This window comes from Gekko japonicus, unplaced genomic scaffold (genome assembly GCF_001447785.1).
Source record: "Gekko japonicus isolate JY-2015 unplaced genomic scaffold, Gekko_japonicus_V1.1 scaffold2082, whole genome shotgun sequence".
Classification (NCBI taxonomy): Eukaryota; Metazoa; Chordata; class Lepidosauria; order Squamata; family Gekkonidae; genus Gekko; species Gekko japonicus.
The window spans coordinates 112,572-138,269 of record NW_015159777.1 but is presented as its reverse complement, the minus strand read 5'-3'; the positions used below and the strand labels follow the sequence as shown (position 1 = coordinate 138,269).

At 50.1% G+C, this 25,698-nt stretch overlaps 1 protein-coding gene across 1 annotated transcript in view; it reads left to right on the top strand.

The window, feature by feature from the left end:
• The window catches only part of EXOC5 (exocyst complex component 5), a 69,849-nt gene that overhangs the window by 5,205 nt on the left and 38,946 nt on the right, over nt 1-25,698 (top strand). Inside the window, exons 2-4 of the mRNA XM_015406888.1 lie at nt 12,101-12,195; nt 15,089-15,236; nt 20,134-20,326. Of these exons, the coding sequence (XP_015262374.1) occupies nt 12,101-12,195; nt 15,089-15,236; nt 20,134-20,326 (436 nt within the window). The remainder of the gene's footprint in view (nt 1-12,100; nt 12,196-15,088; nt 15,237-20,133; nt 20,327-25,698) is intronic.

The following is a 25,698-nucleotide window of genomic DNA, read 5'->3' as shown; positions in this document are numbered from 1 at the left end:
GACGGGGTGGGGATGAAAGGTGGGGAGGGGGGACCCGTCAGGGGGGCGCTGAGTGCGTGTAAGAGCCCACCCCCCAATTGTGGGGTGTGGGGAGGAAGCCCGCCTTGCATGGGGAGAGGAAGGTGATGGGGGAGCTGTCAGGGGGGCGCCGAGTGCGTGTAAGAGCCCACCCCCCAATTGTGGGGTGAGGGGAGGAAGCCCGCCTTGCATGGGGAGAGGAAGTGGGGGGGCCGTCAGGGGGGTGCTGAGTGTTTTTAAAGGCCCACCCCCCAATTGTGGGGTGTGGGGAGGAAGCCCGCCTTGCATGGGGAGAGGAAGGTGATGGGGGAGCTGTCAGGGGGGCGCCGAGTGCGTGTAAGAGCCCACCCCCCAATTGTGGGGTGAGGGGAGGAAGCCCGCCTTGCATGGGGAGAGGAAGTGGGGGGGCCGTCAGGGGGGTGCTGAGTGTTTTTAAAGGCCCACCCCCCAATTGTGGGGTGTGGGGAGGAAGCCCACCTTGCATGGGGAGAGGAAGGTGATGGTGGGGCTGTCAGAGGAGGGCTGAGTGCGTGTAAGAGCCCAGCCCCCAATTGTGGGGCATGGGGAGAGGAAGGTGGGGGGGACCCGTCAGGGGGGCGCTGAGTGTTTTTAAAAGCCCACCCCCCAATTGTGGGGTGAGGGGAGGAAGCCCACCTTGCATGGGGAGAGGATGGTAGTGGTGGGGCTGTCAGGGGGGCTCTGACTGTGTGTCTGTGGGGCACTGTGGGGTGGAGGGGGTGTCTATTTCAAGAATGCAGGGTGGGGCGTGCTGAAAGATGAGGAAGGGACCTGTCAGTGGGGCGGTGAGTGGGTCTGTGTGTCGGGAAAGCACACCCCTCCCCCCAAAATTGAGGGGTTAGGGGAGAAGGCCCACCTTGGATCGGAAGGGGGAAACGGGGTGGGGATAAAAGGTGGAGAGGGGGACATGTCAGTGGGGCTCTCTGTATGTGTAACAGCCCCCCCCCCAAGTTGTGGGGGGAGTCTGTCTTGGATTGGAAGAAAGGGGGCACTAAAAACGAGGAGGGGACCAGTTAGTGAGCAATGAGTGTGTCCCTGTGGGAAGAAGCCCCCCCCCCAATTGTGGGGTGAGGGGAGAAAGCCCGTCTTGTATTTGGGGAAAGAAGGTGGGGGCAGTAAAAGATGGGGAGGGGACCTGTCAATGGGGTACTGAGTGTGTCTGAAAGCCCTTCCCCCCAATTGTGGGGTGCTAAAAGGTGAGGAATGGAGCTGCGGTGGCTCAAGTGGTTAAGAGGCTGAACTGCAGCCTGTGGAAGGCCGGTAGTTCAGCAGTTTGAGACCCGAGTGTGCCGCGTGACGGAGTGAGCTCCCGTCTCTAGTTCCAGCTCCTGCCAACCTAGCAGTTCGAAAGCAAGACATTGCAAGTAGATAAATAGGTACCACTTTGGTGGGAAGGGAACAGCGTTCCGTGTGCCTTGGTGTTTAGTCATGCCGGCCACATGACCACAGAAACGTCTTCGGACAGCGCTGGCTCTTCGGCTTTGAAACGGAGATGAGCACCGCAACCCTAGAGTCGGACTCGACCGGCTTTCGAGCAGGGGAGACCTTGACCTTTACTAAAAGGTGAGGAAGGGACCTGTCAGTGGGACAGTGAGTGTCTCTTTGTGGGGGGAAAAGCCCCTCGAATTGTGGGGCCAGGGGAGAAAGTAGATTGGATTAAGAGAAGTGGCCCTTAGTGTTGCCAACCTCCAGCTGGGACCTGGAGACCTCCCGGGATTACAACTGGTTTCCAGCTGACGGAGATCATAAGAACATAAGAACATAAGAGACGCCAATGTTGGATCAGGCCAAAGGCCCATCCAGTCCAACACTCTGTGTCACACAGTGGCCAGAAATACCAGGTGCCTTCAGGAGGTCCACCAGTGGGGCCAGGACATTAGAAGCCCTCCCACGACCCCCCCCCCCAAGCACCAAGAAGACAGAGCATCACTTGCCCCAGAGTCCCTATCTATACCTTGTGGCTAATAGCCACTGATCAACTCCCTGGAGAAAATGAAAGCTCTGGAGAGTGGATTCTGTGGCATTGGACCCTGCCGAGGATCTTCCCCTCCCCAAACCCCACCTTCCCCAGGCGCCAGGAATTTTCCAGCCTGGACTTGTTGTTGTTCAGTCGCACGGTCGAGTCCGACTCTTCGCGACCCCATGGACCAGATCACGCCAGGCCTTCCGGTCTTCCGCCGTCCTCTGAAGTTGGCTCAACTTCATGTTCGTTGCATAGATGACACCGTCTAACCATCTCATCCTTTGCCGTCCCCGTCTTCTTTGACCTTCAATCTTTCCCAGCATCAGGGTCTTCTCCAGTGAGTGCTCCCTTCTCATTGGGTGGCCAAAGTATTTGAGCTTCAGTTCCATTATCTGGCCTTCCAGGGAACAGTCAGGGTTGATTTCTTTTAGGATGGACTGATTCGATCTTCTTGCAGTCCAAGGGACTCTCAAGAGTCTTCTCCAGCACCATAGTTCAAAAGCATCTATTCTTCGGCGCTCGGCCTTCCTTATAGTCCAACACTCGCAGCCATACATGACTACTGGGAATACCATTGCTTTGACCATGCGGACTTTTGTTGGCAGGGTATTTTATTTATTCATTTAGGTATTTTTACCCCACCCTCCCCGCAAGCGGGCTCAGGGCGGCTTACAAGGGGTGAAAGCCCATACATAAAATCCAATAAAACAATAAAATCATAAGCAACAACACTACTAACAACAATAAAGTGCTTACGGTATCAAGATGGTCTTGAGTGGTGATGTCTCTACTTTTTATCATGCTGTTGAGGTTCGCCATCGCTTTCCTCCCAAGGAGCAGGCGTCTTTTAATTTCATGGCTGCTGTCACCGTCTGCGGTGATCTGGGATCCCAGGAACGTGAAGTCTGTCACTACTTCCACGACTTCCCCTTCTATTTGCCAAGGAGAACTGCCTGAACTTGGCAGCCCTAAAATTTATAGGAGACACAAAAAGATGGGGAAGGGACCTTTCCATGGGGCACTGAGTGTGTGTGTGTGTGTGAGAGAGAGCCCCTCAAATTGTAGTGTGCAGGGCACTGTTCCCTCTTAAGATGAGTTAGGTGAGCTGGACAGCGCTGGCTCTTCGGCTTGGAAACGGAGATGAGCACCGCAACCCTAGAGTCGGACTCGACTGGCTTTCGAGCAAGGGAACCTTTACCTTTACCTAGTGTCAGGCATGGGGGTCTTTAAGGGAGGGGGTGGACAGGCCCCGCTAGGTGTATGTTCTCATGCCTTTAAGCCCTCTTGTTTTTGTTTATTTTTAGCTTGTTTGTCCTATCGTTTTCCCAAAAGCTCTCGGCAGCTTTACAAAACAAAACTGAAGCAAATGCAAGGGTGTCGTCGGCTTGTGATGAATTCCTGTCAAGCAGAAATTCAGCTGCCGAAGCCTTTCCTTTCTGTGTTGATGGACAGAGGAAGAAAGTGGCATTCCCTGGCATACGATTGGCATGGGGCAAAGGGGGAAATAGAAGTGAGAGGTGGCAGAAGATGGACTAGGGTATTTGTCCTGGACGTGGTTGTGGGCTGCTGAGTGGGCTAGATGCCCCGGAGGGCTTCCATCAGGCCCGCAGCGGAGCTGGCCATCTCCTGCTTCCAGTTCTGCTGCTGCATCATAGCTTGCTTCGCCCAGACTCTCTTAATCACTCAGCCATTTCAAGTTTTAACCTGGGTCCTAGGTTCAGAACTCTGAGCATGAGATTTCTGTGGTGAATGTCAATAAATCAAAAGTAGGTTTGCAGCTTACAGATACACATACTCAAGATCAGTGTTCCCTCTAAACTGAGTTAGTGTGAGCTAGCTGACCGTTTTTCAGCCTCCGGCTCACCCCTTTTTGTCTTAGCTGAGGAAGGATGGCTCCAGAGCAAACTAATTAATGCAGCAGCCAAATCGCTCGCTCACAACTTTCATGCCAGTAGCTCACAAAGTAGAATTTTTGCTCACAAGACTCCACATCTTAGAGGGAACATTGCTCAAGATTGCAACAACGCAGACATTTTGATGCAATCATTGAGAGCAAGAGGTGTCCGTTATCAGGCACTGTTAAATAAACAAAGTATTGCAAGAGGACTAACGTTTTAAGCATGTTTTTATTTTAAGTAAAAATAAAAACCCTTTGTGTTTGTGTCCTTTATAAAGTTTATCTCTCCGCTTACCTGGCGTTACATTTTATGGCCCACGTGGCCCAGCCCAACGAGGTTTCATTTATGTCAGATCCGGCCCTCGTAACAAATGAGTTCGACACCCCTGCTTTAGAACATGACCACAACAGTATTGCTGCCTGGACAGCACAAGGAAATTCAGAACAGTTTTTATTGTCGGCTTTCCCATAATTTGTACTTTTTAGCAAGTGTATTTCTTTCCTTGCTGTCAAAGGTGTGTGTCTGGTGGAACGTGCCTGTTCTGGCCTGCAGGCCCCATTTCCGCCCTGCATTCCTGTTTTTTTCTTCCATCTGGGGAGGCTTTTCTTTCTCTCTGGTAGCCCGCCACCACCACCTGACCTTTGCAGGAATTACCCACTGGAGGGTGTGTGTGTCAGGGCTCCCAGCTTCCCTTCCTAGAGGGTGTGTGTGTCAGGGCTCTCAGCTTCCCTTCCTAGATCTGAGGCCTTGCCGCTGTGTCTCCCCCTGCCCAGCGCCTGGTCACCATGGGGACAGTTTACGGCCTTGTGTGCCCCTGGAAGAATAGCCACTTCCCAAATGCCTGCTTTCTCCCTGGTGCTCCTTTTAAAATCTGTCTGAGACGGTGGAGGTCTATGTGGTACAGAGAACCACTACCAGCATCCAAAGTTAGAAAGTATGTGGTACAGAGAACCACTATCAGCATCCAAAGTTAGAAAATATTTATTAAAAAGAAAATGTTCACAAGCATACTTTTAGCACAGCACCGAACTGAGCAAGGGATACAAAAGAATTAGGTAAAAATGCAACCCTCTCTCTCTCTCTCTCTCTCTCTCTCTCTCTCTCTCTCTCTCTCTCTCTCTGCATGCCCTATCAGATGTTAAAACAGGACAGTCTCCTAAAGCTGAGACTGTTACAAGTCTCTACAGAGTTATCATTACCTTGAAGCTTGCTGTAGCTCTCTGGGCAAGGACATGTTCAATGGCTGCCTTGCCAGTGGAAAGGAGGCCTGGCTCCGCTCATGGACTCAGAGCCCAGGGAGAAGAGCCCTCCCTCCTTGTTGCAAGGAGTTTTTAAACTTACCTGCTTCTCCACCCACTGACCAGGTCATGCCAGGTCAAAGAAGTATTTCCCAGGGTTTCTTCCTGGAGATTCTTCCTGGATCTCATTCTAGTCCTCCAATCCCTGTTCCCTACTTGGAGGGGGGAGAAGGGGGGGGAGCTTGACCATCCCATTGTTTCTAGCTAGATCTATTAGCATATTTATGAAGGTAAGCTGGAAAGCAATTGGAAGTATTTCTTCATCCAAAGAGTGATTAACACATGGAATTCACTGCCACAGGAGGTGGTGGGAGCTACAAGCCTGGATGGCTTCAAGAGGGAATTAAACATCTGGAGCAGAGGTCCATCAGTGGCTATTAGCCACAAGGTATAGATAGGTCTGGGGCAAGTGATGCTCTGTATTCTTGGTGCTTGGGGGGGTGGCAACAGTGGGAGGGCTTCTAGTGTCCTGGCCCCACTGCTGGACCTCCTGATGGCATATTTTTGGTCACTGTGAGACAGAGAGCGTTGGACTGGATGGGCCATTGTCCTGATCCAGCATTGAGAGCCAGTTTGGTGTAATGGTTAAGTGCGCGGACTCTAATCTGGTAGAACCGGGTTTGATTCCCCACTCCTCCACTTGCACCTGCAGGATGACCTTGGGCAAGCCATAGTTCTGTCAGAGCTGTCCTTGAAAAAGAGCAGTTTCTGCCAGAGCTCTCTCAGCCCCACCTACCTCACAGGGTGTCTTTTGTGGGGAGGGGAAGGGAAAGGGGTTTGCAAGCCGCTCTGAGACTCCTCTGGGTAGTGAAGGGCGGGGTATAAATCCAATCTCATCTCTTCTTCTTCATTGGGTTCTCTTATGTTCTTGTGACCAGTATTCTCTCTAAGCTGAGTTAGTGTGAGCTAGCTCACGGTTTTTTAGCCTCCGTTTCACACATTTTTGTCTCAGCTCAGGAAGGAGGGCTCCAGAGCAAAACTAATTTGTGCAGCAGCCAAATCGCTCGCTTACAACATTAATGCCGGTAGCTCACAAAGTAGAATTTTTGCTCACAGGACTCCACAGCATAGAGGGAGCATTGCTTATGTTCCCTCTAAGCTGTGGAGTCCTGTGAGCAAAAATTCTACTTTGTGAGCTACCGGCATTAAAGTTGTGAGCCAGCGATTTGGCTACTGCATCATTTAGTTTGCTCTGGAGCCGTCGCTTCCTGAGCAAAAACAAAAATGTGTGAGCCGGAGGCTAAAAAACTGTGAGCTAGCTCACACTAACTCAACTTAGAGGGAACACTGCTTATGACTGCCTGTTCTTCGCCCGGAGGGGGAAAAAAACCTGTTAAAGCGCACAGGGGAGGTTTTGCTCGTTTCAAACCTCCCAGGAAAAAAAGGCATTTCTTCACAAGGGGTGTAGATCATTTATAAATAGGTGCCTGGCCTCTCCGTCAGCCCGCCCACTTTTCCCAGTCAACTGTTCCCTCCAACGTTCAAACCATGCAGAGCTGCTGTGCTCTAGAAGACAGCCAGTTGCGTTTCCATCCTGAGGCTTGAGGCACGCAGGCGAAAGAATGAGCCGGTAGAGTGGGCAGCGATTTTTTTTTACCTGCTAGATCAGAGGTGTCAAACTCATTTGTTACGAGGGCTGGATCTGACATAAATGTCACTTTGCCGTGCCGTGCAGTGTGTGCCTTAAAACGTATCGCCAGGTACCAGAGCCAGTTTGGTGTCATGGTTAAGTGCGCGGACTCTAATCTGGGAGAACCGGGTTTGATTCCCCACTCCTCCACTTGCACCTGCTGATGTGACCTTGGGTCAGTCACAAGCTCTGGCACAGCTGTCCTTGAGAAAGAGCAGTTTGTGTCAGAGTTCTCTCAGCCCCACCTACCCCACAGGGTGTCTGTTGTGGGGAGGGGAAGGGAGAGGAGTTTGTAAGCCGCTCTGAGACTCCAAGTGAAGGGCGGGGTATAAATCCAATCTCTTCTCCTCTTCTTCTTCTTCTATAAAGGACAGCAGCTGGTAAGCTCCGAGTTGGTGCATCCTCACCGCAAGGCCCCACAGGCTGGGAGGGGAGTGCCGAGGAAAACCCACATAGGTGGACTGGGGAGCCAGCAATGCGGAGTGCTCCCTCTAAGCTGAGTTAGTGTGAGCTAGCTCACAGTTTTTTTACCCTCTGGCTCACATTAGTGTTGGGGATTGCACTAGAAGAAGAGAAGAGATTGGATTTATATCCCTGCCCTTCACTACCCAAAGGCGTCTCAGAGTGGCTTACAAACTCCTTTCCCTTCCCCTCCCCACAATAGACACCCTGTGAGGTAAAAGAAGAAGAAGAGATTGGATTTATACCCCCGCCCTTCACTACCCAAAGGAGTCTCAGAGCGGCTTACAAACTCCTTTCCCTTCCCCTCCCCACAATAGACACCCTGTGAGGTAAAAGAAGAAGAAGAGATTGGATTTATACCCCCGCCCTTCACTACCCAAAGGAGTCTCAGAGCGGCTTACAAACTCCTTGCCCTTCCCCTCCCCACAACAGACACCCTGTGAGGTAGGTGGGGCTGAGAGACCTCTTGACAGAAACTGCTCTTTTTCAAGGACAGTTCTTATCAGAACTACGGCTTGCCCAAGGTCATCCAGCCAGGTGCGAGTGGAGGAGGTGGGGAATCAAAACCGGTTCTCCCAGATGAGAGTCCACGCTCCTGACCAATACACCAAACTAGATGGCCCTTGGGCTCCCTGCTGGCTCTGAGAGCCAGTTTGATACTCTAATCTGGCAGAACTGGGTTTGATTCCCCACTCCTCCACGTGCAGCTGCTGGTGTGACCTTGGGTCAGTCACAGGTTCTCAGAGCAGTTCTCTTCAAGAGTGCTTTTCTTCGTCTTTTGTCCCCCTTGCTCCTGTAAAATAGGTGTGCCTGTGGGGGGGATGGGGTTCCAGTATTTCATTTGATTTTCTTGGAAGATACCACATTAGTAGCCAACTTTAAAGCCAGTTTGGCGAATTAAAGAATTTAATTCTTTAAATTCTTTGTGTAGTAGTTAAGATTTTCAGTTTGGTGTAGTGGTTAAGTGCGCGGACTCTAATCTGGGAGAACTGGGTTTTATTCCCCACTCCTCCACATGCAGCTGCTGGTGTGACCTTGGGTCAGTCATAAGTTCTTTCAGAACTCTTCTCTCAAGGACAGTTTTTGAGAGAGATCTCTCAGCCCCACCTGCCTCACAGGGTGCCTGTTGTGGGGAGGGGGAGGGAAAGGAGTTTGCAAGCCGCTCTGAGACTCCTTCTGGTAGTGAAGGGTGGGGTGTAAATCCGATCTCCTCCTCTTCTCTTCTTAATTTGGCTAGTAAACAGAACTAACTTGCAGGGCCGCTTTGGAGCAGTGTAGGCGAGTAGGAACTTGTACGTCTAGTCCGGTAATAGAGCTCAAGAGGCTGTGTCAGTCGGGGTTTTAAAGATGTTCAGTATTGAATGCCACTGTGTTCGCCTTTGAATTGCAAAAAGGCGGGCTTACTAGCCGCGTGCCACACACGGGTCTTTAAACCTAGAGTAGACTTTAGTATTAAACGGCAGAAGGAATGCATAAAGACTCTGCTTGCTGCTGTTGTTGTTGTTCAGTCGCACAGTCGAGTCCGACTCTTCGCGACCCCATGGATCAGATCCCGCCAGGCCTTCCTGTCTTCCGCTGTCGTCTGAAGTTGGCTCAATTTCATATTCATTGCATCGATGACACTGTCTAACCATCTCATCCTTTGCCGTCCCCGTCTTCTTTGACCTTCAGTCTTTCCCAGCATCAGGGTCTTCTCCAGGGAGTGCTCCCTTCTCATTGGGGGGCCAAAGTATTTGAGCTTCAGTTTCATTTTCTGGCCTTCCAGGGAACAGTCAGGGTTGATTTCTTTTGGAACTGACTGATTTGATCTTCTTGCAGTCCAAGGGACTCTCAGGAGTCTTCTCCAGCACCATAGTTCAAAAGAATCTATTCTTCGGCGCTCGGCCTTCTTGCTCGCTTCTGCTTGCTACTTAGGCAAATTAAAATTAATTTCTTTACTGAAGGTAGTATTGCCCTGCATTTTGCATTTTGGGGTTTCATTGGGAAGGCATGCCTGTGGTCTAGTTCTACCACCAGTGGCAAGTGTTTCACAGGGCACTAAACAGCAGGGATGTGGGCATGGTTGGGGATTTATAAATTAGCAGTGAAGGATGAGTAGCAGAGCAGCAGGTAAGTAGAATCTCCGTTGTCCTGAGTGTTGGGCAGGGGGAATGGGTTTTGAGCAAAGACTTGGAGGAGATCGGGCAACTTACTGTTTCTAGAAACGTCTAGATCAGGGGTCCCCAATGTGGTGCCCGCGGGCACTACGGCACCCTCCGACCCCTTTCCCGGTGCCCACTAAGTGTTTTTAGAAAGTGGGCGGGGCCCTGTGGGGCCCTTGCCAAGCAGGTCTTCTGATTGGCCATTGAAGGTCCGATTGGTTGTACAGTTTAAAGTAATGTTGTTCAGCGGCAGCTGTCACAACGGTGTCGCTTTTATCTCTCCTTTTCCCAGCGTATTGTTTAAATTACCCCGCTTTTCTGCTGCCGTTGAGCTTCCTCCGCTGTTGTGCTTGTGTCTCCTGCATTAGCCACTTTGGGGTTGCGCCCAGCACCCTGTGTCGGACGTAAAGGTAAAGGTTCCCTTGCTCGAAAGCCAGTCGAGTCCGACTCTAGGGTTGCGGTGCTCATCTCTGTTTCCAAGCCAAAGAGCCAGTGCTGTCCGAAGACGTTTCCGTGGTCATGTGGCTGGCATGACTAATCACCAAGGCGCACGGAACGCTGTTACCTTCCCACCGAAGTGGTCCCTATTTATCTACTTGCAATTTCTTGCTTTCGAACTGCTAAGTTGGCAGGAGCTGGAACTAGAGACGGGAGCTCACTCCATCATGCGGCACCCTCGGGTCTCGAACTGCTGAACTACCGACCTTCCACAGCCTGCAGTTCAGCGTCTTAACCACTTGAGCCACCGTGTTGGAATTACACAGGCTCAAAAAGGTTGGGGAGCCTTGATCTAGGCCGGGGGATGTCAAACTCATTTGTTATGAGGGCCGGATCTGACATAAATGAGACCTTGTTGAGCCGGGCCATGTGTGTCATAAAAGGTAATGCCAGGTAGCGAAGAGATAAACTTTATACACGACACAAACACAAAGGATCCCACCCCCCCTTAAAATAAAAACATGCTTAAAACATTAGCACTCTTGCAATATTTTGCTTATTTAACAGTGTCTGATAACTGACACCTCTCGCTCTGAATCATTGCATCAAAATGCCTGTGCTGTTGCAATCTTGAGTATGCTGTTCAAGTGTGTATCTGTAAGCTGCAAACCTACGATGACGCAGCAGCAGCAGAACTGGGAGAAGAAGCAGAAGACAGCCAGTTCCACCGCGGGCCTGATAGAAGCCCCCTGGGCCGCATGTTTGACACCCCTGATCTGGACAGTTTGATGTTGGAAACAGGATGCTGGACCTGGTCCAGCAGGGGTCATATTAGATGCCTGACAAATGGAAAGGAGAGAGCTTTTGAATGCCTTGTACGGAGCCTCTCCATCTGTCTGGCTAGCTACCGTTTCCTTGGGTTGGCAGCGGTTCTGCAAGGTCTCAGGTTTTCCCTGCCCAGCAGCTAGAGACCCTTTTAACCGAAGATCGCTCTGCAATTAAGCGGTGGCTCTCCCGCCTGTGAAGACTGAGCCGCACGGCAAGAGGCAGGGAGACACACGAGTGGCAGCGGAAACTAGCCGGCCGGGGACTTAAGTGAAGGACTTAACCGGGCCCTTCCTTGTGTCGTTCAACCTCTCCAGTTTGGTTTAGTGGTTAAGAGCAGCGGACTCTAATCTGTGTAGGAAGGAATGTGCCAATAGAGAGGTGCCAACTCAAATGTTGCTCCGACAGTGATACCTGTTGGACAAGAGTTAGGGATTTTTTCTGTGTAAACCGCCATGATGTCATTCGGGGTATAAGATCCACTGCCCTTCCTGGCTGGGGCAGAATACAGCTTGGTGTTGCTGGTTGCCGAGGTCTCCAGCCCTGTATTTTCCTGATTATTGCAATAAACAGATACTTATCCTCTCCCTGGACTCCAACCGTGTGTTCCTTATTCTGCCCCAGGAGCACACGGGGCACAGATTTGTGCATCACCTGGGAGAACTGGGTTTGATTCCCCGCTTCTCGACATGCAGCCAGCTGGGTGACCTTGTGTCAGTCACATGTCTCTCAGAGCTCTCCCAGGCCCCCCCCCCCCGTCTCACAAGGTGCCTGTTGTGGGGATGGGAAGGGAAAGGAGATTGTAAGCCGGTCTCTTCTTGTTGTTCTTAAACAGTCATGTGGGAAGGATACTGTTTATCTCTAACTCCACTTTGGAGCGGGGGGGGGGGGGTTGCCAAGACCCAGAGCTTTGAACTGAATGGCAGGTCACCAATATGCAGAAGGTCGGGATACAATGTTCCCTCTAAGCTGTGGAGTCTTGTGAGCAAAAATCCTACTTTGTGAGCCACCGGCATTAAAGTTGTGAGCGAGTGATTTGGCTACTGCATAAATTAGTTTGCTCTGGAGCCATCCTTCCTGAGTTAAGGCAAAAAGGTGTGAGCCGGGGTCTAAAAAACTGTGAGCTAGCTCACACTAACTCAGCTTAGAGGGAACACTGGTCGGGAAACCACTGCTTACGCAGGCCCGATTTTGCAAACTTTGAAGAACACGCGCATCGTTCTCCAACTGCCTAATTTTTAGATTAAGTATGCTGGTGTGAAAAGTGCCGTTTGGCCCCATTAATCTGTGCCGAGTAAACCATTCACTGCAGGAAAAAAAGGTTTTCTCGGTGAGCTATAAACAATATGCATTTCCCCCCGTTTCCTACTGTGGCTTGTTGTAAAAGGGTCTCTTTCTCGTGGGGTTAGGAACCTTTTGTGGCGGACGAGTACATCGAACGCCTGGCGTGGAGGACTCCCGGTGGAGGTTCCCGAGGTGGTGTGGAAGCTTTTGATCCCAAAAGGTAAACCGCAGCTGCGTAATCCACCAGCACAATGGATAGATTTAACCATCTGTAATAAAGAGCAAGAAATGTTTGATTTAAAGAAATCTCTAATAAGCACTGCAGCTGGGGAAGCATTGGGGGTCTGTGACCCAGTGCAACCAACTTTGCAAGATGGCATGTTTGGGGGCACGGTGGAAAAGTGCGATACAGAAACCAACAAGGACAGAAGAAAAGAAATTTTCTCCTGAGAGTCGAAACTGGAAAAGAGGAGTGTAAATTCACTAGAGTTCCAATGCATGAACATGCATGCCCATGCATGACTAGTATGGTGGAATCAGTTACTCATGTCCTCCTGTTCTGCAGATTCTATCAGGAGGAACTAGACCATCTTATACTACCACTTCTGTCTAGATTTAGCCCTCTGCAGTCTTATCTTGACTTTAGGCCAGAAGTCCTTCGTAAATGCCTCTTAGAAGACGTCCAGAGCTCAGTGACTTACGTTGTGGCAAAATTTTGTTGCTTAGCTATTAGAAAACATAAACTTATTTTAGCTGAAAAAAATTGTATGATTCTCTTATTAACATTATTTTATTTTACTAATTTTATTACTTTTCTCTTGTTAATGTTTTTATACTGTTGCTATGTTATTACTGTTTTAATCCTTCTTGTATCAGAATTGTATTGTTTTACTGGCTCTTGCTGTAATACATGAGATCAGATCAGAAAAGAGATGTTACGGAGCTCAATAGCATGACGTTTAGAATGTAAGAGTAATATTAAGACTTCTGCGAAGTGTCACTGCGTAACTTTATTTATTTATTTATTTATTTATTTATTTATTCTGGGATTTATATCCCGCCCTACCCATACGGCTCAGGGCGGCAAACAACCGGCAAATGTCGGGAATAAAACACAAGTTACATTAAAACTTCAATAAATACAAACTAAAATGGTGCTATACAGTTCAATTTTAAGAAAGTTCAAGATGGTCGATCCTCACTGGCGGCCGATGATGTAAAGGGCGGAGCGCCAGAGTAGTATTCCTTTCAGGGCGGCGTCTCTCCGTACCCAAGGCCAGGTAGATGGTAAATCCCGCCACGATGGTGGTATAGTGGTATTTATGCAAGTTACTAGTTTAGTCTTCTGTCCAGCATAACATAATCGCTAGGCCGGGGGTGTAGTCGAGTGTGTGTTACTGTCCTAATAATGTGAAGAGCTATTGCCCCAGATTCTTCTAAACCAGTTTTGAGAGCCAGTTTGGTGTAGTGGTTAAGTGCGCGGACTCTAATCTGGGAGAACCAGGTTTGATTCCCCACTCCTCCACATGCACCTGCTGGATGACCTTGGGCAAGCTGTCCTTGAAAGGGGAGTTTGTGTCAGAGTTCTCTCAGCCCCACCCACCTCACAGGGTGTCTGTTGTGGGGAGGGGAAGGGAAAGGAGTTTGTAAGCCGCTCTGAGACTCCAAGTGAAGGGCGGGGTATAAATCCAACCTCTTCTTCTTCTTCTTCTTCTTCTTTTGATAAGCTGACCGATAATCATCGGACTGTCATTTCCCCATTGCCTCGTGGCGGTTAGTTGGGGTGGGTTATTCAAGTGACCGGAAAAGGTCTGGGTGTGGGTGTTAAATCTAGTTGTTCCCAGTCACAAGAAGCAGAGGTCTTTCCCAGCTCCCTTGAGATCCTTTAACTGAAGTTGGATCCTTTGTGGAGGGACCTGGGTCTTCACCATAGTGTCAGACTCCTCCTCGCATCGTAATAAGCACGCTTTTGAAGAAAAGGTAACTTTATTAGAGCTGAAGGTGCATAACAGGGTCACTGTTCAGAATGAGGGGTAGACTCAATGGCAAAGCATACAATAAACATTCAAACTACCACGGGCCAATTGCGGGGGTTCCCTTTAGCCTGAGAACTAATGGTCCCAAGCCTCTCACGTTATCTTCTTCTCACGGTGTTTAGTGAGAGCTTCTCCACATTAACAAGCTCTGCATCCACCCGTGGCCTTGAGCGAAATAATTGTTTCGGTGAGTTACATAGACATGCGCATCTACAGGGCAAGAGGCAAGCGCACACACATATACAGAATGAAAACAAAACATTGGCAAAACATTGGCAGCTTGCTGACACACAGATTCTGTCACATCCTCATGAACCCTCGTGGAATGTCAGAATTCGGTAATATTTGGCATCATAGTTTGTATGCACATTGTTAGCATTTACCTGCTGGCACAGCAAACCTGTTCTTGAGACTGAAAGGCTGAATATCTTTAGAGATTCTCGTCAGAGTCAAATCTAACAGGGGATTTTGTTTTCCCCAGCCAGTTTGGTATAGTGGTTAAGTGCGTGGACTCTAATCTGGGAGAACCGGGTTTGATTCCCCACTCCTCCACTTGCAGCTGCTGGATGACCTTGGGCAAGCCATAGTTCTGGCACAGCTGTTCTTGAAAAAGAGCCGTTTCTGTCAGAGCTCTCTCAGCCCCACCTACCTCACAGGGTGTCTGTTGTGGGGAGGGGAAGGGAGGGGAGTTTGTAAGCTGTTCTGAGACTCCTTTGGGTAGTGAAGGGCGGGGTATAAATCCAATCTCTTCTTCTTCTTCTTTTACTTCACAGAGTGTCTGTTGTGGGGAGGGAAAGGGAAAGGAGTTTGTAGGCCGCTCTGAGACTCCCTTGGGTAGTGAAGGGCGAGGTTTAAATCCAATCTCCTCTTCTTCTTCTTCAACCTCACAGGGTGTCTGCTGTGGGGAGTGGAAGGGAAAGGAGTTTGTAAGCCGCTCTGAGACTCCTTTGGGTAGTGAAGGGCGGGGTATAAACCCAATCTCTTCTTCTTCTTCAGAAAGTAATGGTTTTGCACACTGTTTGCACATGACAACCTGCCGTTATCCAACCTCTTTGTCCCCTCACCCTCCCCAAACAGATTACAAGAAGAATTTGTAAATCATATTCAAGAACTCAAGTTGCTAGATGAAAGAATCCAGAGGCGAGTGGAAAAGTTGGAGCAGCAGGTGCAGAGGGAAGCGAAAGAATTTGCCAAGAAAGTCCAGGAACTGCAGAAAAGCAACCAGGTATTGCCCCGAGGGTGAAGGGCGGGGTATAAATCCAATCTCCTCCTCGTTATAAATGCAATCTCCTCCTCCTCCTCCTTCCTTCTTCTTCTTCCTTCTTCTTCTTCTTCTTTCTTCGCTCTTGCGTTGCTCCCAGTCATTTTAGCCAGGTTTATGCTGGAGAACATCTTGCCAGATACTGCCGAAAGCTTGTATTTCAATACTAAGCAAACGTGCTATTGGTGTCGTCGTCTTCTTTTTTTAAAAAAACAGAAGTCGTCGAGGAGCACACTGGAAGTTGCTTAGCAACCACCATTTGTTTCCCACACATCTAACAGCAATTAAATTCGAGAGCAGCGATCTATTCTTTATTGTCAGCCTCAGTTAGAATGTCCTGGTAGAGGGATGGGTGGGTGGTTGCATTGATAGCGGAATCAACCCGTTATCTATTACCATATGGCTCCACACTGTGGGGTTCATTGTATTTTTTTAATATATTGGATGTCACGTTGCTTTTAAGCCTAATCGTAAGCCCCTCTGAGTGCCTCTTAAGGAGAAAAGTAGGGGGTATGTCTCTTAAAATAGATAAATAAAAATAAGAGCATCAGAAGAGCCCTGCTGGGTCAGACCACTGAGGGTCCCTCTAGTCCAGCATCCTGTCCCACCCAGTGGCCAGCCAGTTCCTCTGGAGGGCTAACGACAGGGCATAGAGGCCGAGGCCTTCATGAGAACACCAGGAGAGCCCTGCTGGACCAGACCAGTGAGGGTCCCTCTAGTCCAGCATCCTGTCTCACACAGTGGCCAAACCAGTTCCTCTGGAGGGCCAACAACAGGGCAGAGAGGCCGAGGCCTTCATTAGAACACAAGAAGACCCCTGCTGGATCAGACCAGTCATCCACCCAGTCCAGTATCCTGTCTCTCACAGTGGCCAACCAGTTCCTCTGGAGGGCTAACGACAGGGCAGAGAGGCTGAGGCCTTCATGAGAACACCAGAAGAGCCCTGCTGGACCAGACCAGTGAGGGTCCATCTAGTCCAGCATCCTGTCCCACCCAGTAGCCAACCAGTTCCTCTGGAGGGCCAACCACAGGGCAGAGAGGCCGAGGCCTTCATGAGAACACCAGAAGAGCCCTGCTGGATCAGCCCAGTGGTCCGTCTAGTCCAGGATCCTGTCTCACGCAATGGCCAAGCAGTTTCTCTGGAGGTCCAACGACAGGGCAGAGAGGCCGAGGCCTTCATGAGAACACCAGAAGAGCCCTGCTGGATCAGACCAGTGGTCCATCTAGTCCAGCATCCTGTCTCACACAGAGGCCAACCAATTCCTCTGGAGGTCCAACGACAGGGCAGAGAGGCTGAGGCCATCCCCTAATGTTGCCTCCTGGCTCTGGGATTCAGAGGTTTAGTGTCTCTGAATGTGGAGGTTCCCTTTGGTCACCATGTCTAGTAGCCACTAATAGATAAATAATTTACCAGTATGAAAGGTGCTCCTCAGCTTTTCTCAGGATCAGTGTTCCCCCTGAGTGAGTGTGAGCTAGCTCACAGTTTTTTAGCCTCCGGCTCACAGGTTTTTGTCTTAGCCGAGGAAAGAAGGCTCCCGAGCGAACTAATTTCTGCAGTAGCCAAATGGCTCGCTCACACAACTTTAAATGCCAGTGGCTCACAAAGTGGAATGTTTTGCTCACAAGACTCCACAGCTTAGAGCAGTGATGGCGAACCTTTTAGAGACCGAGTGCCCAGACTGCGACCTAAAACCCACTTATTGATCGCAAACTGCCAACACGGCAGTTTAACCTGAATACTGAGGTGTTACTTTAGAAAAAACGACTCATACATTAACTTAAGATGATCCAAACAAAGGAAGGAAAGCAATCCCAAATGCTTTCATTGACTTAAAATTATTTGGCAGAGAATGCGACACTTTAATGATGGTCTGGGCCTGGCTGGGGCGATGGCACGCATGCCCACAGAGAGGGCTCTGAGTGCCACCACTGGCTTAGAGGGAGCATTGCGTCCGACTCAGGGACAGTGTTCCCACTAAGCTGAGTGAATGTGAGTGAGCGAGCTGTCCTTGAAAAAGAGCAGTTTCTGTCAGAGCTCTCTCAGCCGCCCCCACCTCACGGGGTGTCTGTTGTGGGGAAGGGAAGGGAAAGGAGTTTGTAAGCTGCTCTGAGACTCCTTTGGGTAGTGAAGGGCGGGGTATAAATCCAATCTCTTCTCTTCTTCTTCTCTTCTAATTAAATAAATAACTAATAAAATAAATATAGACCACCAGTTTGTCTTAGCACTTAGGCACACAGGGACTGTGCCAAATCTATAAACGCACAAACACATGAAGTTGCATTATACTGCATCAGACCTGTGGCCCATCAAAGTCAGTATTGCCTACTCAGACTGTCGGCGGCTTTCCAGGGTCTCGGGCTGAGGTCTTTCACATGGCCTACTGCCAGATCTTTTATCTGGAAATGCCAGAGATTGTACCCCAGGAGTTCCTGCATGGCAAACGGATGCTCTACCGCCGAGCCTCTCGCCAAAGGAATGTTTACGAGACCACAAAGCTGCCTTGTCAGAACGTCGTCGGCCCACATAGGCCAGTGTTACAATGGCAGCAGCTCTCCAGGGACTCAGGGAGAGATCTTTCCCATCACCTACGGGCTGATCCTTTTTCACTGGGGTACCCAGGAAGGTGGGACTCCCGGAGGAGGGGGTTTAGGGGGCAACGAGGGTTGCAGCCGACAGAGTGCAAGTGGACAACCAAGAGCCCTTGGAAGGCCCACCCCACCCTCTCCACGGAGAAAGGCAACAGGGAAAAGGACGGAGACGGGCCCATCTCCTCAGCCGCTGGGGCACGAGGGACGCCTACCGTCACGGGTGCGAGGGGACCGGAGAAAGCCGGTCTTACCTAAGGGAGAACGGTTGGAGACGCTGCAGCAAACGGCGTCAGGCTCCTTAGGCTCACCGGAAATGTCCACTCCCCTGCACTTCCCGACTCAGGGCGAGATCCCCGGGGGAAATCCCAAGAGGGCGGGACTAGGAGAGAAACCCACCAAAGGGACGATAGAAGAGGTGACGGGCAGGTTAAGGGAGGAGTAAGAGTGCTGGGAAGGAAAAGGGGGGGTGTCACCAGGGGACAGGAGGAGCATAAAAGGAGGGAAGCAAAGAGAGTCGGGGAGGATCTCGGAGGTGACTGGCCCGGCAAGCGAGAGAGACGGAGACACAGTTGTCAACCCCGAGGAAGGTAACTCGGGGAGTGACGAAACCTCCCGACCCTTCCCTATCTGAGGCTCTCGCTTCCCTCCGGAACCCTCGACCGACGCGGGGAGTGTTCCTCCAAGGCCAGGGGCCACCCCAGGGCACGACAATGGGCAATTTTGGGGGTTGAACCCGAGACCGTCTGCATGCCAAGCAGAGGCTCTCCCACTGAGTCACTGAGTAGTGCTGTTGATACCAGTAGAGCTGGGCTGATTCGTGCAAGCTGAGAGACTTCCTTGGGAGGTGGTGGGCTCTCCTCCTTTGGAGGTTTTCAAGCAGAGGCTAGATGGCCCTCTGACAGCAATGCTGATCCTGTGAACTTGGGCAGATCATGAGAGGGAGGGCAGGAAGGGTTGCATCAGTGCTTAGTTTCTGTGGCCCTTTCTTACACGCCCAGGGTCGCCACTTTGGGGTCAGGAAGCAATTTTTCTCAAGGACAGTTTGGCTGGATATCCTGGAGACTTTTTGTCATGTTCTGGGCATGAAACAGGGGTCACTGGGTGTGTGTGTGGGGGGAGGTATCTGTGAATTTCCTGCATTGTGCAGCGGTTGGACTAGATGGCACTGGAGATGCCTTGGATCCACAAGGGTTAAGCTGACAGTAAATATTATGAAAATACAAAATTTATTCCGGTGTGCACATTTTAAAACTTAGACTCATTAAAAATATACCATTCAGACATAAAAAACTTCTCAACATTCATACATAGATGGGTTAGTGCTGTGCAACTGAACCAAACGCGTTTCGGCCCCCCAAAGGGCCTTCTTCAGTGGTCACAATTCCAATTACAAGTTTGACATACATTCAAAAAATTTTTTAACTTAAGATGTTCGATACATATGCAGTATAAGGCCAGATGTTGTTTCCTAAATACTTATGTATTTGTTTATTATTATTATATAAGATAGGCCTCCGGTCTAGCCAATTAAAGCCAATTAAAGTCCACCAATAACTCACGCAAGTTTGTGCCACCAGAATTATTGGTGGACTTTAATTAAGAACATAAGAACATAAGAGATGCCAATGTTGGATCAGGCCAAAGGCCCATCCAGTCCAACACTCTGTATCACACAGTGGCCAGAAATACCAGGTGCCATCAGGAGGTCCACCAGTGGGGCCAGGACATTAGAAGCCCTCCCACTGTTGACCCCCCCCAAGCACCAAGATGACAGAGCATCACTTGCCCCAGAGTCCCTATCTATACCTTGTGGCTAATAGCTACACCGGAGGCCTATCTTATATCTATGTATGAATGTTGAGAAGTTTTTTATGTCTGAATGGTATATTTTTAATGAGTCTAAGGTTTAAAATGTGTACACCTGAATAAATGTTGTATTTTCATAATATTTAGTGTCAGCTTAACCCTTGTGGATCCATAGCAACTTTTTGGGTTGAGTTTTCTTTCCCCCCCACTTTTTTCCTTCCCCCTTCCCTTCCTTTTTGTTCATACTGGAGATGCCTTCCAACTCTATGGTTCTATGATCCTGGCCTTGCATCAGCTTGCTTTTGATCCCCGTGAGCAGATGTATGTTTCACGAGAGAAAGACTGGGTGCTGCATCTTCCCTGTATTGGCTCCAGGGCTTGTTATGCTATTTTCTTTGGACTGTGGGTGAATAGCTCGGCTTTCCTTAATCACAAGAATTTCCTTAATCCCGTCTGCTTCTCCCAGGTTGCCTTCCAACACTTCCAAGAACTGGACGAGCACGTCAGCTACGTGGCCACGAAAGTCTGTCACCTTGGCGACCTGCTGGAGGGGGTAAACACGCCGCGGCAGCGGCTCGTGGAGGCCCACAAACTGATGAAATACTTTAATGAGTTTCTGGACGGCGAGCTGAAGTCCGAGGTTTTCACCAACCCCCCGGAGAAGACACCCCCCCCCCCCCCCCGTCAGCAGGATTGGAAGCGATTGTGCCGCGTAAGCCGAGCTGTCCTAATTACAACCCTCCGCTGTAACTTTTCCACGCTCGGGCTCCCAAGTGAGCGGTTTCGCTCAAGTCCCATTGTTCTCGAATGCAAATGAGCTTTTCTTTGCCTGCAAATTCAGCCACTCAGCAGAGTAACGCTGTCATTTTTTCCCCCTGTTTTGCAAAAATCATAAGCGATTTAGAAGAATGCTGAGAGAGTAACTTTTTTTACAGAATACTTTTGGAAACCTCGTGCGTGTGTGTTTCTTCCAAACCTCTTGCCCTGATTCTTCTCCCTCGTGTCTCCTCTGTGAGTCTTGAGAAAGCTGCTTTTGATCGCGCAGAGCAGCATTAACAGAATACACATTTGGGCTCTGAGGAATGGCTAATTCTCATCTCTCTTGGGCAAACAATGAAAACTGAAGGACTTGGTTAAAAGAACACTGTGGAGAAGGGAGTGTTTCTCTCTCTCTTTAGTTGTTGTAGATGTTCCGGGCTGTACGGCCATGGTCTTGGCGTTGTAGGACCTGACGTTTTGCCAGCAGCTGTGACTGGCATCCTCAGAGGTATAACATTGAAAGATGGAGGACTCTCTGTGTCAAGGGGAGAAGAAAAATGGTAGGCAGGTGATTTATATCTACTCAGGAAGGTGGGGTAGGGCTGTCATTCTCTTGGAGGAGTTCCCCAGGCTGTGACGTGCTAATGGAGGAGCTTTCCTGAGGAGGTTCTTTTGCATATGGATTGGCTGTTGAAATTCTAATCTTATCTGTAGGGCTGTTGTAAGATGTAGAGGCTGGACAACACATCCGATTACCATGTCAGATTACACAGGAGGGCTATTGAAATTCATCAACATAAACACAATTTCATCAGGAAAGAAGAGAGTTTGAAAATAAGTAGGGCATGGTTTCCTGTCTGAAAACCACAAAATGCTCTACATCTTGACACAGAGAGTACTCCATCTTTCTGTGTCATACCTCTGAGGATGCCAGTCACAGCTGCTGGCGAAACGTCAGGTCCTGCAATGCCCAGAACATCTACAACAACTAATGAACTCTGGCCGTGAAAGCCTTTGACAATATCTCTCTCTCTCTCTCTCTCTCTCTCTCTCTCTCTCTCTCTCTCTCTCTCTCTCTCTCATAAGAATATGGCTTCACCATTTAAGCCAAGTTACTAATTTAAAGCCCTGGCCTGGATGATTCGGGCTAGCTGGGTTGGCCCTGCTTAGTACTTGGATTACTAGAATCTCTGTTCGTTTTTCAGATTGCTCCAGCAGGATTAGAATCAGAGAATCAGAGAGTTGGGAGGGGCCATAGAGGGCATCTAGTCCAACCCCCTTGCTCAGTGTAGGTTCAGCCTGGAGCATCCCTGACAAGGGTTTGTCCAGCCGCTGCTCAAAGACTGCCAGTGAGGGGGAGCTCACCACCTCCCCAGGCAGCTCATTCCGCTGTTGCTCAACTCTTACTGTAAAGAAGTTCTTCCTAATATCCAGCCGGTAACTTCCCGCCTTTAATTTAAACCCATTCTTGCGAGTCCTCTCCTCTGCTGCCAACAGGAACAGCTCCCTGCCCTCTTCTAAGGGACAGCCCTTCAAAGACTTAGAGAGAACAATCATGTCCCCCCCCCCCAGCCTCCTCTTCTCCAGACTGAACATTCCCAAGTCCCTCGGCCTTTCCTCACAGGGCTTGGCCTCCAGGCCCCCAATCATCCTCGTCGCTCTCCTCTGCACCCCCGCTCCGTTCTGTCCACATCCTTTTTGAAGCGAGGCCTCCAGAAGGTGCACACAATACTCCAGGTGCGGCCTGACGAGTGCCGTGTACAGCGGGACTGTGACTCCTTGCGATCTGGATGTTATTGCAGCTGCTACGTCTTCTAAAGAAGCATGTATCTGTGGCCTGCCAAAGCCCTTCCTTGTGCATGTCAAGTGCCGTCAAGTTGCTGCTGACTTCCAGAGACCCCTCATGGGGTTTTCAAGGCCAGAGATGAACAGAGGTGGTTTGCCGTTGCCTGTTCCTGTGGAGCAACCTTGGATTTCCATGGTGGTCTCCCATCCACGCAGAGGTCATTTCGGGGGGGATCGCAGTTCCCCCGGGTGAGGTACGGGGGGGGCGGGGCACATGATGAAGCCCCGCCCCCTGCTTCCGGCCGCCCCACTTCCGGCCCTCATTCAGCCAGGAGGAGGCAGAAGAAGAGGGAGGGTAAATTGCTTCCTCCCTGCCTCTCCCCACCCCTGCCTGCCTGGGGCCAGGGAGGGCCTTCGTGGGGCTTCCTTGCACTCCTGCCGGCCTTGCAGGTCCACCGCCGGGCCCCTCATGGGGCTCGGCAGTGGAGCTGCAAGGCCGGCGGCGGCCGGGACCGTAGGGGACGGGGCGTGTGGTCTTATGACACACTTCCGGTGATGTCAGGGGGTGTGGCCTTATGACACACTTCCGGTGATGTCAGGGGGTGTGGCATATACTAATGAGTTATGCTAATGAGTTCCCCTAGCTCTTTTTCTACGAAACGACCCCTGCATCCACGTACTAACCAGGGCTGACCCAACTTAGCTCCTGAGAGCTGACGAGATCAGGTTAACCAAGGCCGTACAGGTCAGGGCAGAACTCCGATTTCAGTCTTTCAGGTTTAGTTATGAGAGCTGTGGTGGTCCGAGGACCGTTGTCACATCGTACTGGAGTCCTGGGGAACTATATTCCCCCCCAATGTTTGTGATTCATCAACAGATTCTCTGTGTTTGGGAGGAATTTCCCGGATCAGAGCGGGAAGCGCGATAAACCTCTTGGGTTTAGGGCTGTCTCTGGTGTTCATTAATGACTTCGTTTCTGCCAACGGCCCTGTTCGGACCGCTTGCCCGGCCCTGGTATTGTTGTCACTTCCGATAGTCAGCCTTTCAGAATAAAAGTCTCTTCCGACTGTGGTTTATCTGCTTGGTTTTATTCCTGGTGGTAGGACAGCAGAAGAACTTCTCATAAGATAGTATGTCAACCCTATCCTGGTTAAGAGAAGAAGAAGAAGAAGAGATTGGATTTATACCCCGCCCTTCACTTGGAGTCTCAGAGGGGCTTACAAACTCCTTTCCCTTCCCCTCCCCACAACAGACACCCTGTGAGGTGGGTGGGGCTGAGAGAACTCTGACACAAACTGCTCTTTCAGGAACAGCTGTGCCAGAGCTTGTGACTGACCCAAGGTCACATCAGCAGGTGCAAGTGGAGGAGTGGGGAATCAAACCCGGTTCTCCCAGATTAGAGTCCGCGCACTTAACCACTGCACCAAACTGTCCTAGCAATTAAGATCGCCTTCTGAGGCTCCATTTCATTACCCTCAGTTTCTGAGTATACATGCACAGGGCTGTACTCATGGAGGTCTATTATTTGCAGAAGGGTTTTTGGTTTTTAAGACCCACTGAACTCTGAGCACATAAGAATGGAATCCCCCAAATAAGGAAGGAGGGTGGAATATCTATGCCAAGGGCAAGTCCAAACGGGACACAAAATCTGAGAAGTACTACAGAAGAGAGAGAGAATAGATTGGATTTATACCCCACCCTTCACTCGGAGTCTCAGAGCGGCTTACAAACTCCTTTCGCTTCCCCTCCCCACAATGGACACCCTGTGAGGCACGTGGGGCTGAGAGAGTTCTTTCCAGAACTGTCCTTGAGAGAACAGCTCTGAAAGAACTTGTGACTGAGCCAAGGTCACATCTGCAGCTGCATGTGGAGGAGTGGGGAATCACACCCAGTCCTCCCAGATTAGAGTCCGTGCACTTAACCACCCTGGCAAGTACTTGGAAGGGAGACCTCCAAGGAATACCAGGGCCGGTACACAGGTAGGCACTATCTATTCACCTCTCTGAAATATCCTAGCCCCACTAGGGGTCACCAGAAGTCCACCATGACATCCAGGCACGCAAGCCCACACACACTCATACACACAAAATACTTAGAAATCTATATATATAAAATAAAGTCCCCTCACCCTAAAATCAATGCCCAGGCCAAACCCCTGGACCTAGGAACACAAAATTTGGGGCGAGCACTCTGACCATGACGTAGATGCTCACTAAGAAGGGATTTTTAGACATTTGACCCCTACGGGGGTCAAAGAGGGTAAAACATGCTCCCCCCATTGTTTCCTGTGTGGCTGCCTGGCTGCTGCCTCCTTGCACCCCCCACGCTCTGATTGCTCAGCTGCAGAGCTCAGTGTTCTGCGGTTTAAAAAAAGAGCAGTTACAGGAGACTGCAGAGAGCTAATGACAGTTGAGGAAATTAGGAATGGCCAACAACCACCTGTGAGGTGCAGCAATGCTGCTGGCCCAGCCTCCCCCATGGCTTCAAACATGCGCCCCCCACCTCCTACACCTGACAGGCAACTGTCCGTCAGGTGCAGCAGCGGGTACAGGGTGCTTAAAGCCATCAGGGAGCCTACCCCAGCAGTAACGCCTTAGTGATCCTGCCGGCTCAGCCTCCACAATGGCTTGCAATACCCCTCCCCCTCCTACACTGGACAGGCAGCTGCCCGTCAGGTGTAAGAGAGGGAGTGGGATACTTATAGCCATTGGGGAGGCTTGCTCAGCAGGATTGCCTTAGCGCTGCTGCTGGCCCCGCCTTTAAACACACTCCCCCCAACACCAGACAGGTGGGTGTCTGTCAGGTGTAGGAGTAGGGCCAGGGTACTCTAATCCATCAGGGAGGCCACCCAAGCAGAAACACCTTAGCAGTGCTCCTGGGCCAGCCTCCCCAAAGGCTTTAGACACACTTCCACCTATCCGTCCTCCAACTGATAGGTGGTTGTCTGTCAGGTGCAGGAGCAGGGGCAGAACACTGAAAGCCTTTGGGGAGGCTGCTGCAGATACCTGAAGAAGTGTGCACGTGCACGAAAGCTTATACCCGGAATTAAATGTTGTTGGTCTTAAAGGTGCCACTGGACTCAAACTTGGTTCTGTTGCTTCAGACTTACATGGCCACCCGCCTGAATCTAGCTCCTCATAAGTGGCATTTTCTCATTAAAATCAGGATTCAGCAGAGCCCTGTCTAAATCTGATTTTCATTTTTCCTTACCAGAAATTCATAATTGTTCCTATAACATCCTTTGCTATTGTTAGGAAAATAAGGCTTAAATAATGAACCAGTTCTTTCTGAATTTTCACTATTTATCTTTCTTATCTTATCCTGTCCTCCTTTAGTTAAGTGAGAACATATCTCAGATTTTCTGGGGTTTTTTTTTAAAAAAATAACCTGATATCGTTCTTAAGTTCCTCTTTCACCACTATTGTACATTCCTGGTTGAACTGAAATAACAGCAATATTATTGTCAGCACTTTTGAAATCATTCCTG